The sequence below is a fragment of the Cervus elaphus genome, chromosome 20 (genome assembly GCF_910594005.1).
Source record: "Cervus elaphus chromosome 20, mCerEla1.1, whole genome shotgun sequence".
NCBI classification, from domain to species: Eukaryota; Metazoa; Chordata; class Mammalia; order Artiodactyla; family Cervidae; genus Cervus; species Cervus elaphus.
In genome coordinates this window covers 116,155,115-116,168,508 of record NC_057834.1, presented here as the reverse complement: position 1 = coordinate 116,168,508, position 13,394 = coordinate 116,155,115, and the positions used below count along the sequence as shown (strand labels likewise).

The 13,394-nt window shown below is 42.0% G+C and overlaps 1 protein-coding gene across 4 annotated transcripts in view; it reads right to left on the bottom strand.

The window, feature by feature from the left end:
• Positions 1–614: 614 nt before the first annotated feature.
• Positions 615–13,394, bottom strand: part of FAF1 (Fas associated factor 1) — a 502,843-nt gene continuing 490,063 nt past the window's right edge. For all 4 annotated transcript variants that reach the window (XM_043876171.1, XM_043876168.1, XM_043876169.1 and 1 more), the window contains one exon: positions 615–867. In XM_043876171.1, coding sequence (XP_043732106.1) covers positions 784–867 — 84 coding nt within the window. In that variant the 3' untranslated portion in view covers positions 615–783. The remainder of the gene's footprint in view (positions 868–13,394) is intronic.

Here is a 13,394-nt window from a genome sequence, read left to right as displayed (position 1 = left end):
GCTTCCTGCAGCTGGGCCAGACACTGAGTCCTGGTACTGGTCCTCTTCACACTATCTCAACATTCACATGGTGAGCTTAAACAGTTTCTCACACTGCAATGGAACAGCAAATAACTCGCAGATGGAACCTGGGGACCCAAGGCAGCAGCAATAAATAAACATCTTGCTATATGTCAGATGCAGTCCTCGAACACAACCTTACATCTTAGTAAAGGAGTCAGGAAGTTATCAACAAAAATGATATGCCTTTTGTTTTCCTACAACAATGTTTAATCTCCATGCCAAGAAGTCCCATTTGACTTTTTCCCCCTGCCTCTTAAAATTGGGTGACAAAGTAGAAATCCAGTCATGAAGAGAAAAAGGCAGGGGTGTGTAAGCCCTGGCTCAATGAGACATATCATATACACAGCAGCCTCCTGTCACAGGTCAGGCAGAACGGTCCCAGACCCTGTGTGGAGAAGATGGGCACTGGAGAGGTAAAAATCCTACTTCATGATCACTCACACTTTGACAGCGCATTAGTCATTGAACAAGGGTGAGGTGAAGGGGGTCAGGGTGGAAGAGTTGTAATTCTCTACAATGAGGATTGGGAACATATACTCGTGGATGGGAAATTTTAAGTAGCTATGTTTATTATTACTTTTTTCCAGCAATCTTGCAAGAGGCAGAAGTGTGACATTGAGTTGAGTGAGACGAGCGTGTAAATGGGTTGACGAGGAGCCCTCCTCTTGATGCAGGCCTCTGGCTTGTCAAGGAATGGCTGGTTCCACTGCTGAGCCATCTTTACTCTTTTGCTTCAAGGAAAAGGGTTTCTTGAGGGAACAACTTTACCTCCAATAATGACTTATTTGGGTCCAGCTGGGTTACCTAAAAAGAAAGAAAATATATACTCAAAAGACTGGAAGAAGCACTATTTTCTCTCATGGCATTCAGATCCTGTCCTGAACTTTGATTTTGAGCCTACTATGTACCAGCATGAGCATTTTCACACCTAGTATTTCATTTGATTCTCAAAATAACCCTGTGAGGTAGGTGGTGGTGTCCCCATTTTATAACCAAGGAAACCAGGACTCAGAGAGGCCAAGTCTCATAGTTTAGTGGAAGAACTAGCATTTGACCTCAGGGTGTTCTTCAGAAGCTGGAACCTCTTCCTGGGCAGGTGGAGACCCACAGCTCAGCTGGGACAGCAGAGCAGGAGGGCCTTAGGAAAGGGTGCTGGTTAAAAACCGACTGGCATTCCAGAGGACACGTATTTGTTTAACTCTGGACAGCAGGGAGGGCCTTTTCTGTTTGGTGGGAGAGAGCTAAGCTTTTGGGGTTGATCTTCCTGCTGAACACACCTGCAGCAGAGACTATACGGTGCCCACCCCACAGAGCCCAGTGATGAGCATCTCCCCTGCTGAGGAGAGGCTCCGTAGGGAGGCATATCAGTCTCCCTGTTGGTGGCGTTGGTGAAGATATTTAGTTCCAAAAAAAGGAGGAAGTTGATGCAATAATATGACTATATTTTAGAAATAAAAATTATTTCATAATATGAACTAGTACAGAGAATAAAGCTAGACAGAGTCTTTTTGGCTCATTGGGGTATGTTAATCATACCCCAAATCAAACCCTATATTAGGTTTATGGCTTCCTTGGTTACCAGCAAGGATGTGATGTAGAGGTTTTCTGAATCCAACAGTGAGAGGAAAAAAACCCCCAAACTTTCCTAAAGGAAACGTGAATTTTAAAAAACTGAGACAACTAATACTAATCTAGTGATGAGGACAATGGGCTGTGACTCCAGAAGATTCTGGTTTAAACCACAACTGTGTAGCTATTAGCTTTGTGGCTTTGGAGTTAGTATCATCCCTGTAGGACTGATATGAGGATTAAGTGAGGAAAAACATAATTAGCACAGTGTCTGGTACAGAGCAGGTATTCAATGATAGCTGCCATATATGTGTGTAACTATAAGGGTGGATGATGGACACACAGATAAACGGACAGCTCCAAGTGTGTGTGATGGGAGGCCGGGCAGTCTGCTTTGGGTACAGTCAGATTTGTGTACAGGAGCTCTGGGCCCCTAGGCAAAGACTACAGCACCTGAGATGGGCAATCTTGTCCTCTGCTCAACTCAAGCCACACCTAATGAGATGGCTCTGCTCTCTTCTCCAAGGTGATGGGGAGGGGACACCCTGGGGGCCTGAGTGTCACAGGCAGGCTGGTGAGCTGAAGAAGGGAACACTATCTTTGATTGTATCCAGATGGAAACCTGGTATGCCCAGGAGGGTCATTAAGGAGACACATCCGCCTCCAGAATCCTCTGTGCTTACAAGGAACCCATTGCAAGGCTGCTCTACTGATATCTCTTGGGCTCTGGGCAGATGGGCAGACAAGGTGGTGGGGAGGGCCTAGCCTGCTGTCTGTCTTCCAATGCACAGGGGGTAGGATGGGCGGGTGGGGAGTGGGGGCAAGCTGCAGGCAAATGTTTACCCACTTCCCCAATTAACGTACAACACTGCACTGGCTTCTGTCAACAAACAGAGCTATGCTGCCTCTGCTTCTGACTCATTGGTATTTTCTGCCCAGCTGCTTCTGCTATTGTTCTTAATTAACAAGCCAGAGCTCTTCCGGCATCTTCTACTTTGTTATTTGTGGTTCGTAAATATGATGTTTGCTGGGAGAAACCAAAATCATAATACTGCCAGAGCTGTGCATACCAGCAGAAAGATAGGCTAAGAAGCAAAAGAGGCTGGGAGATTGGAGCCTCGAGGCTGTATTATCAATATACAAGGTTAGATGTTCAGAAAACACACCCAGTTTTCACTGTGTCTGATAAAAGTTGAGTGATTTTTCCCAGTCACTTTAAGTGGAGAGCTGGGATTTGAGAAGGAGAAAACTAATTTCTTGAACACCTATTACATGTCGAGCACTTTAAATATGTTATTTCATTTAATTCCTAAAAAACTATGCAAGGTAAGATGGAGATGACAGAACTGAGGCTCAAAATGGCTGCCACTTGTTTAAGGCTACATAGTTAGTGAGGGTCTGTCTATACAGTACAGTAGTTAAAAATAGTGAAGTAACAGATTCAAACTCTAGCTCTGTTACTTACTACTTATATGACCTTGAAGAAGTAATACAACCCAAGAGTCTCAGTTTTCCTACCTATAAGATGGGAATAGTAAATTTCTCTTTTATAGGTTGTTGTCAGGTTGATTATATTCTTTGCAGCCAAAGATGGAGAAGCTCTATACAGTCAGCAAAAACAAGACCGGGAGCTGACTGTGGCTCAGATCATGAACTCCTTATTGCCAAATTCAGACTTAAACTGAAGAAAGGAGGGATAACCACTAGACCATTCAGGTATGACCTAAATCAAATCCCTTATGATTATACAGTGGAAGTGAGAAATAGATTTAAGGGACTAGATCTGATAGAGAGCCTGACGAACTATGGATGGAGGTTCGTGACATTGTACAGGAGACAGGAATCAAGAGCATCCCCATGGAAAAGAAATGCAAAGAGGCAAAAGGTTGTGTGAGGAGGCCTTACAAACAGCTGTGAAATGAAGAGAAGCAAAAAGCAAAGGAGAAAAGGAAAGATATTCCCATTTGAATGCAGAGTTCCAAAGAATAGCAAGGAGAGATAAGAAAGCCTTCCTCAGTGATCAGTGCAAAGAAATAGAGGAAAACAACAGAATGGGAAAGACTAGAGATCTCTTCAAGAAAATTAGTAATACTAAGGGAACATTTCATGCAAAGATGGGCTCAATAAAGGACAGAAATGGTATGGACCTAACAGAAGCAGAAGATATTAAGAAGAGGTGGCAAGAATACACAGAAGAACTGTACAAAAAAGGTCTTCATGACCCAGATAATCACAATGGTGTGATCACTCACCTAGAGCCAGACATCCTGGAATGTGAAGTCAAGTGGGCCTTAGGAAATATCACTATGAACAAAGCTAGTGGATGTGATGGAATTCCAGTTGAGCTATTTCAAATCCTGAAAGATGATGCTGTGAAACTGCTGTACTCAATATGCCAGCAAATTTGGAAAATTCAGCAGTGGCCACAGGACTGGAAAAGGTCAGTTTTCATTCCAATCCCTAAGAAAGGCAATCCCAAAGAATGCTCAAGCTACCGCACAATTGCACTCATCTCACACGCTAGTAGAGTAACGCTCAAAATTCTCCAAGCCAGGCTTCAGCAATACGTGAACTGAGAACTTCCAGATGTTCAAGCTGGTTTTAGAAAAGGCCGAGGAACCAGAGATCAAATTGCCAATATCTGCTGGATCATTGAAAAAGCATGAGAGTTCTAGAAAAACATCTATTTCTGCTTTATTGACCATGCCAAAGCCTTCGACTGTGTGGATCACAATAAACTGTGGAAAATTCTGAAAGAGATGGGAATACAAGACCACCTGGTATTCCTCTTGAGAATACCTGTATGCAGGTCAGGAAGCCTCTTGAGAAACCTGTATGGAGGTCAGGAAGCAACAGTTAGAACTGGACATGGAACAACAGACTGGTTCCAAATAGGAAAAGGAGTATGTCAAGGCTGTATATTGTCATCCTACTTATTTAACTTATATGCAGAGTACATCATGAGAAACGCTGGGCTGGATGAAGCACAAGCTGGAATCAAGATTACCAGGAGAAATATCAATAACCTCAGATATGCAGATGACACCACCCTTACGGCAGAAAGTGAAGAGGAACTAAAAAGCCTCTTGATGAAAGTGAAAGAGGAGAGTGAAAAAGTTGGCTTAAAGCTTAATATTCAGAAAACTAAGATCATGGCATCTGATCCCATCACCTCATGGGAAATAAGATGGGGAGACAGTGGAAACAGTGGCTGACTTTATTTTCTTGGGCTCCAAAATCACTGCAGATGGTGACTGCAGCCATGAAATTAAAAGAAGCTTACTCCTTGGAAGGAAAGTGATGATCAACCTAGATAGCATATTAAAAAGCAGAGACATTACTTTGCCAACAAAGGTCCGTCTAGTCAAGGCTATGGTTTTTCCCAGTGGTCATGTATAGATGTGAGAGTTGGACTATGAAGAAAGCTGAGTGCAGAAAAATTGATGCTTTTGAACTATGGTGTTGGAGAAGACTCTTGAGAGTCCCTTGGACTGCAAGGAGATCCAACCAGTCCATCCTAAAGGAGATCAGTCCTGGGTGTTCATTGAAAGGACTGATGTTGAAGCTGAAACTCCAATACTTTGGCCACCTCATGTGAAGAGTTGACTTGTTGGAAAAGACCCTGATGCTGGGAGTGGTTGGGGACAGGAAGAGAAGGGGACGACAGAGGATGAGATGGCTGGATGGCATCACCAACTTGATGGGCATGAGTTTGAGTAAACTCCGGGAGTTGGTGATGGACAGTGAGGCCTGGCGTGCTGCGATTCATGGGGTCGCAAAGAGTCAGACACGACTGAGCGATTGAACTGAACTGTGCTAGTTAAATGGAATAATGGTGATGAAGGCTCTGGTACAGAGACTGAACCAGCAAGTGCACAGCTGGTAGCAGCCATTACTAGCTGGAGCACTGCCTTGGGTGGGGACTGGATCTGCCTAACTTTAGCTGGAGCTCTTTCCCCAAAGTCTTCTGGAGCCCAGGCCTGCACTAGGCTCTCTCTCTTATTCCATCTTGTTGCTCAGCAGAAGGGCTCTCTTTTCTCTGATAGATCAATGTCTCAATACTTGGAGAACCCCTTCAGCAGGGCTGTGCCACCAAAAGACTGCTCATATTAAATGCGGTTGTGTTGGTGCCCCTTCTGGTGCCCCATATCACAAGCAATTTTTTTCTCTGAAGGTCATTTCAGACAGAAATTTAAAGTGAACAAGGACAATTTTCGTTTCCATTCTCATCTGCCTGGAGTAGACAGAGACTGTTCAGAACCTAGCAAGATGCAGGATGCCATGCCTTTCCCCAGCAGGAGCATGGTCATACTGTGAAATGACCCTGAAGTGTCTGGGCCCCATTCAAGAAGGATTGGGAGTGTGCTGGAGGGACCTCCTGTTAGGGAGCAATCTAAAAACCATGTTTCCTAACACACATCTGAAAAATGGGGTACACCTTCCTGCTGCTGTAGGGGCAAGGAGGGGGCTGTGTGCCCCCTTGGAATATCTGCAGGGCTGGCAAGGAAGCCAGGCAGACAGAGCAGACGTGTCCTCTGCAGCTCCAGTGAGCAGAGATGGCGATGACGAGGTGGAATTGTAGGGGAGCAGAACTCAGCTGGTCAGAAAATACTTTTTAATAGAGCAGCAGGTTGCTGGTGTGGCCACTACTTCTTTTCCATTTTTCTTCATTCCCCTCTTGTCCAGTAATTTTCTTTTTTTTTTTTTTTATCATCATCATCATAGTAGTAATCATCAGTTCCAGTCAACCCTTGAACAACCTGCGGGTTAGGGGCATCACCTTTCTAAGCAGTGGAAAATCACATAATAACTTGTAGTCGTCCCTTCATATATGCAGTTCCTCCATATCTGTGGTTCCTCTGTATGTGGTTCTGCATCCATAATAAAACTGAGAATGGCATATTACTGAGTATTTGCTACTGAAAAAAACTCTGCCTATAAGGGAACCTGTGTAGTTCAAATCCACGTTGTTCAAGGGCTAATCATATTCCGTACCTACAGTGAGCTGGAACCACGCTAAATACTTCATATAAAATGCTTTTGAAGTAGTCCTCAAAACAGCCAAATAAAGTATGTATTACTATTACCATTTTAAAGTTGAAGATACTATGGGTTATCTTACCCAAGGCTGCAGATTGAATAAGGTTTAAAACTCAAGTCTGCCTGACTCCAAAGCTAATCATAACCAGAGTGCTTCTGGCCTACACGTTGACAGGCTGCCCTGGGACAATACAGGGGTCAGGAGGGGAGGGGAAGTGTTCAAAGAGGGGCTTATTTGAGGAAGAAGAAGATCATGATGATAAAGCTAACATTTATTGAGCATTTAATTTGTACCAGCCACATTCTAAGCACTTAAGATTTATAGAACAATTTAATTTTCATAATAACCCTCTGACATAGGTACAATTGTTATTTCCATTTTACAGATGAGGAAACTGAGCCATGGAACATATTAACACTTGCTTAAGTTCTCAAAGTTGTTAAGGGCAGAGCCAGAATGTGAGTCAAGGCAATTTAGCTTTGGAATCCATATGTTTAACTATTGGACTATTTTGCCAGAGGTGCTGGTAAGCGTAGAGTCCACACAGAGAAAGAAGTTGGATGACATGACCCTGAAGCTGTTTCTAACCAAGCTTCTAGGATATAAGATCTTCACTTTAAGAATGGCAAAAGGTCAAGGGTCAAGGAAAAAATCCTGAAATGTTTATAAAATACGAATACAAAAATGCAATCTGAACTTATGTCCTGCCATTTACTTGGGATTTTACTGAATTATTGACTTTCTAAATCAACAGAGAAACCCTCCCTTTGGGACCCTCTGGGGGAGGAGCACCATTCTCAGATAAGAATTATGGCCTGACTTTGTCTATGTTAGAAAAGGAAAGTCAACCTTCTTGATACTTTATTCATTATATGTAGGAAACCTGAAAAAAAAATTCTAATTAAGTTTACACTTTAGCAAACTGGCTTTTGTTTATGTTAACAAAAATGAGACATGCTTTCTGCCAAAGAGAGTTATTCTTTTCTAGGTCACTTTTCTCAGCAGTTTGAACTTTCATGTACATTGTACTTCTATTATTTCCCTGGGCTTTATTATTTTTTTTTCCTGAAAAAATATAATATCGCTGCTGAGAAAAATGTGAATCAATATGACAGTTTTTCATCCTTAGGCCATACTGAGTGAGTCCTACAATGTTAGGGTGGGAAAGCTCCTTAAATGCCAAATGGTCCAAGCCCTTCATTTCTCTGTGGGCAACCTGAGGCTCAGAGAGGTCAAGTGACATGGCCCAGATCACATGGTTGATAAAGCACAGATACAGTGCTCTACCTGTTTCTGACTTCTGATTTGAGGTTCTTTCTAGTCACACTATTTTGCTTCTGATTTAACAAAAATGCCTGAGCACAAATATAACACTACTACTAGGCTGGGAGCTACCTGAGAGTAGGGGCTGAGTAATACTAAAAATAACAGTAATGGCAATATATGAATAGTACTTTATAGTTTGTAAGATATTTACACAAACATTAAATCAAAATCTTGTAGGGTTGGTATTACTAGTCTTTTATGTTTTATTTAGCTTTCCTAAGGTAAATTTTATTTTAAAATTGAGTAAAGGAAAGTCTGGATCTAATATTTTCACATTTTTAAAAAAATGCTAAATTCAACAACTGGTTTTGGAACTGAACATCTGCATGCAAAAAATGAATCTAGGTGCACAGACATTATAGCCTTCACAAAAATTAACTTGAAATAGATTGTGAACTTAAATGTAAAACACAAATCTATAACATTCCTAGAAGATAACACAGGAGAAAATCTAGATGACCTTGGGTATGGTGATGGCTTTTGGGATACAACACCAAAGGCACAATTCATGAAAGAAATAATTGATAAGCTAAACTTCATTAAAATTAAAAACTTTGCAAAAGACATTGTCAAGAGAATGAAAAGACAAGACAGAGACCAGGGGAAAATATTTGCAAAAGACACAACTGATAAAGAGCTTTAATCCAAAATATACAAAGAACTCTTAAAACTCAACAATAAGAAAATGAACAACTCAGTTAAAAAATGAGCCCAGAACCTTAAAGACACCTCAGTAAAGAAGACTGACAGATGGCAAATAAACATATGAAAAGATGCTTTTCCAACAGTATATGCCATCAGGGAAATGCAAATTAAAACAATGAAAACCACACACCTATTAGAATGGCCAAAATCTAGAACACTGACAACACCAAATGCTGGCACTCATTTACTGCTGGGGGAATGCAAAATGGCGTAGCTACTTTGGAAGACAGTTTGATGGTTTCTTACTAAATTAATCATATTCTTACTATATAGTTCAGTAACGGCACTCCATGGTATTTACCCAAAGAAGCTAAAAACCTAAGGTCCACACCAAAATCTGCACACAGATGTTTAATAAGCACCTTTATTCACAACTGCCAAAACTTGGAAACAACCAAGACATTCTGTAGTAGGTAAATAGGTAAACAGATTGGAACATTTTATTCAGACAATAGAACATTATTCACGGCTGACAAGCTCTCCAAGTACCCTAACATATATTATCTAAACCTTAGAGCTATCCTAAGAGATCAGACTAATTTATCCTCATTTTCAAGGATGAGAACACCAAAGTTCAAATAGGGACATTACTTACAGGTGGTTATACAGCTAGAAATTGGTGGAGCTCAGGTCTTCTCATTCCAAATCCTGATCTCCTTCTATTCTATGAGGTAGCACAAAGGCCACATATGTAAATCCCCATATTATATTTAGTAAAACTGAATACATCTGCCCTTGGTTTTGTTCAAAATCATCATTTGCTTTGAACTTGGAAGAACAACTTGTCTTTCAGGTAAGCTATGAGTGACATATTCTGTTAGCTATGTATGTGTGCTCAGTTGTGTCCAACTCTTTGTGACCCTATGGACTGCAGCCCGCCATGCTCCTCTGTCCATGGGATTTCCCAGGCAAGAGTAATGGAGTGGGTTGCCATTTCCTCCTCCAGGAGATCTTCCCAACCCAGGGATTAAATCCGCGTCTCTTGTGTTTCCTGCATTGGCAGGTGAGTTTTTTACCACTAGCGCCACCTGGGAAGCCCCCAACATGTTCTGTTACCTACTCTATTAAAAAAATGCATATTAAACAGAAAAAGAGACACAGAAATACAGAACAGACTTTTGAACTCTGTGGGAGAATGTGAGGGTGGGATATTTCAAAAGAACAGCATGTATACTATCTATGGTGAAACAGATCACCAGCCCAGGTGGGATGCATGAGACAAGTGCTCGGGCCTGGTGCACTGGGAAGACCCAGAGGAATCAGGTGGAGAGGGAGGTGGGAGGGGGGATCAGGATGGGGAATACGTGTAAATCTATGGCTGATTCATATCAATGTATGACAAAACCCACTGAAGAAAAAAAAAAAAGAAAAAAAATGCATATTAATTATAAGTTTAAAAAATAATTGTCAATGTCATCACTATCAAAAAATTTACCATTTATTTGGCAAAGTGTCAGGCACTATACTCTATGTTCTATATATTACCTAATTAAATGGTCACAACCTATGAGGTAAGTGCTCCTGTTATTCTCATTTTATAATGAATTTTCTGAGGTGAAAAATGGTTAAGGGACTGGCCCAAGATTACACAGTTAAGTAGGAAAGATAATGCTGGAATTTGCACCCAGGTTTGTGAGCTTCTAGCCTGTATCTGATGCACTGCACTTCACTTTCTTTTAACTTCTGATCTTTCTTCTAAACAGGGGACAGCTAATGCGACTAAATGGCTTTTCTTGGCCATAAAGAAAGCAGGCATTCTGCAGCTGTCCTGGCTCATGTCCCTGTTGTGGCACAGGCTTTGTTGTTCCCCAAAGGAAAACAAGCTAACTTTTGTTACTATCAACTTGGTCCTAACAGCTAATTGTCGATTTTCTTTAAACACCTTTTGATGAGCTGGGAATCCTTAAAGAGGGCAATTATACCCACAAAGTATCAGAGGAAGAACTTAAGACCCAATCTGCTGGTCGTGTGCTGATCAGGGTGTGAGAAGGCTTTGGTAACTGTAAAGTCTTTTGCAAACGTAAGGGACTGATCATCAACATCATCCACAATACCAGTTGTTAGCTCCTAGCAAATTCTCCTCTACATTTGCTGCAGGTGGTAACGCAACCTCAAAAAGAATTTCCATTCTGGAACGGTTGCACTATGGGGCTGGGGCTTCACTGTGGCTTACTTACATCCCAGCTTCCAGTATAGTTTCTGGACCAATCTGTCTCACAGGATCACAGAAAAGAGTGGCACTGGGGTGAGGATTTCCAGGAAAGAGTGAGAGATGCTATTCTTCCCATTATTAAAGTGTGGTAAAACAAGTGGGGTGCTAGAAGTGAGGGTGGGTGGTCTTCTGTGGCTGCAAAGCACAGGAATGCCTATAGGACCCCTTATCTTGATGTTGTTAGGTGGGAAGAAGAGAGAAAGAAAGGAAAGTCAAAGGAAGAACAAAGGGAGAGAAAACGAAGGTCCAGGCTGCCCTATGTTTTTTTAAAAATAATATTATAATGATAGCAACAGTTAACATTTATGGGAGCTTACTAGGTGCTAACTGTACCAAGTACTTTATAAGTACTACACAACCCCATGAGGGAGGTACTATTACCTCCACTTTAAAATGAGGAACAGAAGCTCAGAGAGTTTATATAACCTGCCTAAGATCGCACAGGTGAGAAGTAACAGAGCAAGGATTTAAAACTAGGTCTGGTTCCAAAGTCTGTTTTCTTAACCACCACATTAGGTACTTCTAGTACTGTAGTCATACAATGCACTATTTATTCTTTGTCTCTTGCTTGGAAAGACTATACCCTTTGTGTAACTGAAGCATAAATTTCCCCACAACGGGGTATATTACCAACTCAGGCACTTGGGCAAATTTCATTCATAGCTCCTCAATTATCACAGACCTAGCGATTGTTAAAGCTGGAGGGCCTTTAGGAGTCCATTTCTGTAATAGATGGGGAAAGAAAAGCCCAGTGAGTGGAAAGAACTTACCCAAGGTTACTCAGCACTCTCAGCAGATCTGGGACCAAATCTGGATTCTTCATTCCCAGCCTGTGCCTTTAGACAGGCTATTTAATGAGGATACCAATTCTAAAGTGTTCCAAGTAATAAATGACCTCAAACTCGGTGCACTGTCAGGGAGATCCTAGGCACCAAAACAAAAAATGTGACCCCCTCCTTGCACTGCTATCCCTGACAGTAGTTTTGGTCACTATACTTTTTCTTTTTTTTTTTTTAAGTTTAAAGCAGGTTTTTGAGAGAGACACATATTCCATAGGCAGAATGCAGTCCATCTCATAAGGCAAGAGTGGCCTGGTCACTGTATTAAAGGGTAGTGGGGAAGACCCACAGGGAACAGAGGGACTTCTATCAGGAGAGGTGGGGGGTGGGTTGGGGAGGGGAAAGTCTCTTTAGTCTAGATACACAAGAAGATCCAAATTGGCAGAATGAATATAAAAAGCATAAAAAGAATAGAAGAGGCATGCCTCCTCACCCTGGGAAGCCCAAGATTAGTCCTGTCCCTCCTGGGCTCTGGAAGACACAATTTCAAGTAACTAAAAGGAAGTACTGCTTTACACCGTGGTTTGCAAGCTCACTGTTTCTGAAAGCTTAATAAACAGGGTATAGGCAAATTCATTAATGAGGATTCTGGACTGTGGCAAGAGAAAGCCAGAGCCATTCAGCCTTGCTGGTGTGGGTTATAGGTGTACCAGGACATGGGTCTCATTCCTGAAAGCAGCCAGGATCCTGAGGGGTGGGTTACCTTTGACCCTGAGCACCTTGTGTGATTACCCCCAATGAGGTGCACAAACATTTGCAATGCATATTCTCATCTGAAGCAGTCTGGGAAACATTGACGGAGGGGACATGCCTCACTTTCAGAGGCCCACATCATGGAAGGCAGCCAGGATCTTGCATAAAAAGCTCCTGGTATAGAAGCTCACAGAGTTTCTCTCTGATAAAAGATGGGTCCACAACATTAACCACTGTGTTGAAACACGGCACTAAGAGGCAAATGAAAGGAGAGAAACCTGTTAACTGTTTCGATTTAGAACTGCTACTTCGGCTTAAATACTCTCATAGAAACTCTGATTATTGTTCTTTAGTAGACATGGATTAAGTGCTAATTAGGGAGGCAGTAAGAAAAAGGTCTGGTGGGTTTTGAATCTTGGTTCTGCAGGAGTGCTCTTGAGCAAGTCACTGGACCTCCAGAAGACCCAAATTTCTCACCTGTAATGACAGTATCATTCAATACCTAATAAGCTCTAACAGACCATTTCTCTCTGGGTTTCTCCTGTCACTCGAGAGAGAGTTGAACAAAATATCTGAGCCCGTCTCCCTCCTACTTAAAACACCTACAAGATTCCATACTACAACAGGATAGTTCCTTTTTGCTTTGACCTCTTTCCCCCCAATTTGTAAATGGGTAAGTTTCCTGGCAAGGCTCAGAGCATGCCAAGAGTGGAAGGAATGGCTGGAAAGACAGTTTGGAGACAGACTGTGAGGGACTCAAACGCCATATTATGTTTAAACTTCTTGGAAAAATTTTTCTCAGGCTTAAGAGAGACCTGGAATAGCACACTAGATGCACTCTTCAGGCAGAGTGTCTGGGGAGAATGTAAGCATCTTGAATGCATTTTAATACTCAAGCAGAGCCATGCGAGCTGGTGTGTGCGTTAACTCTGCACGCCAACACAGC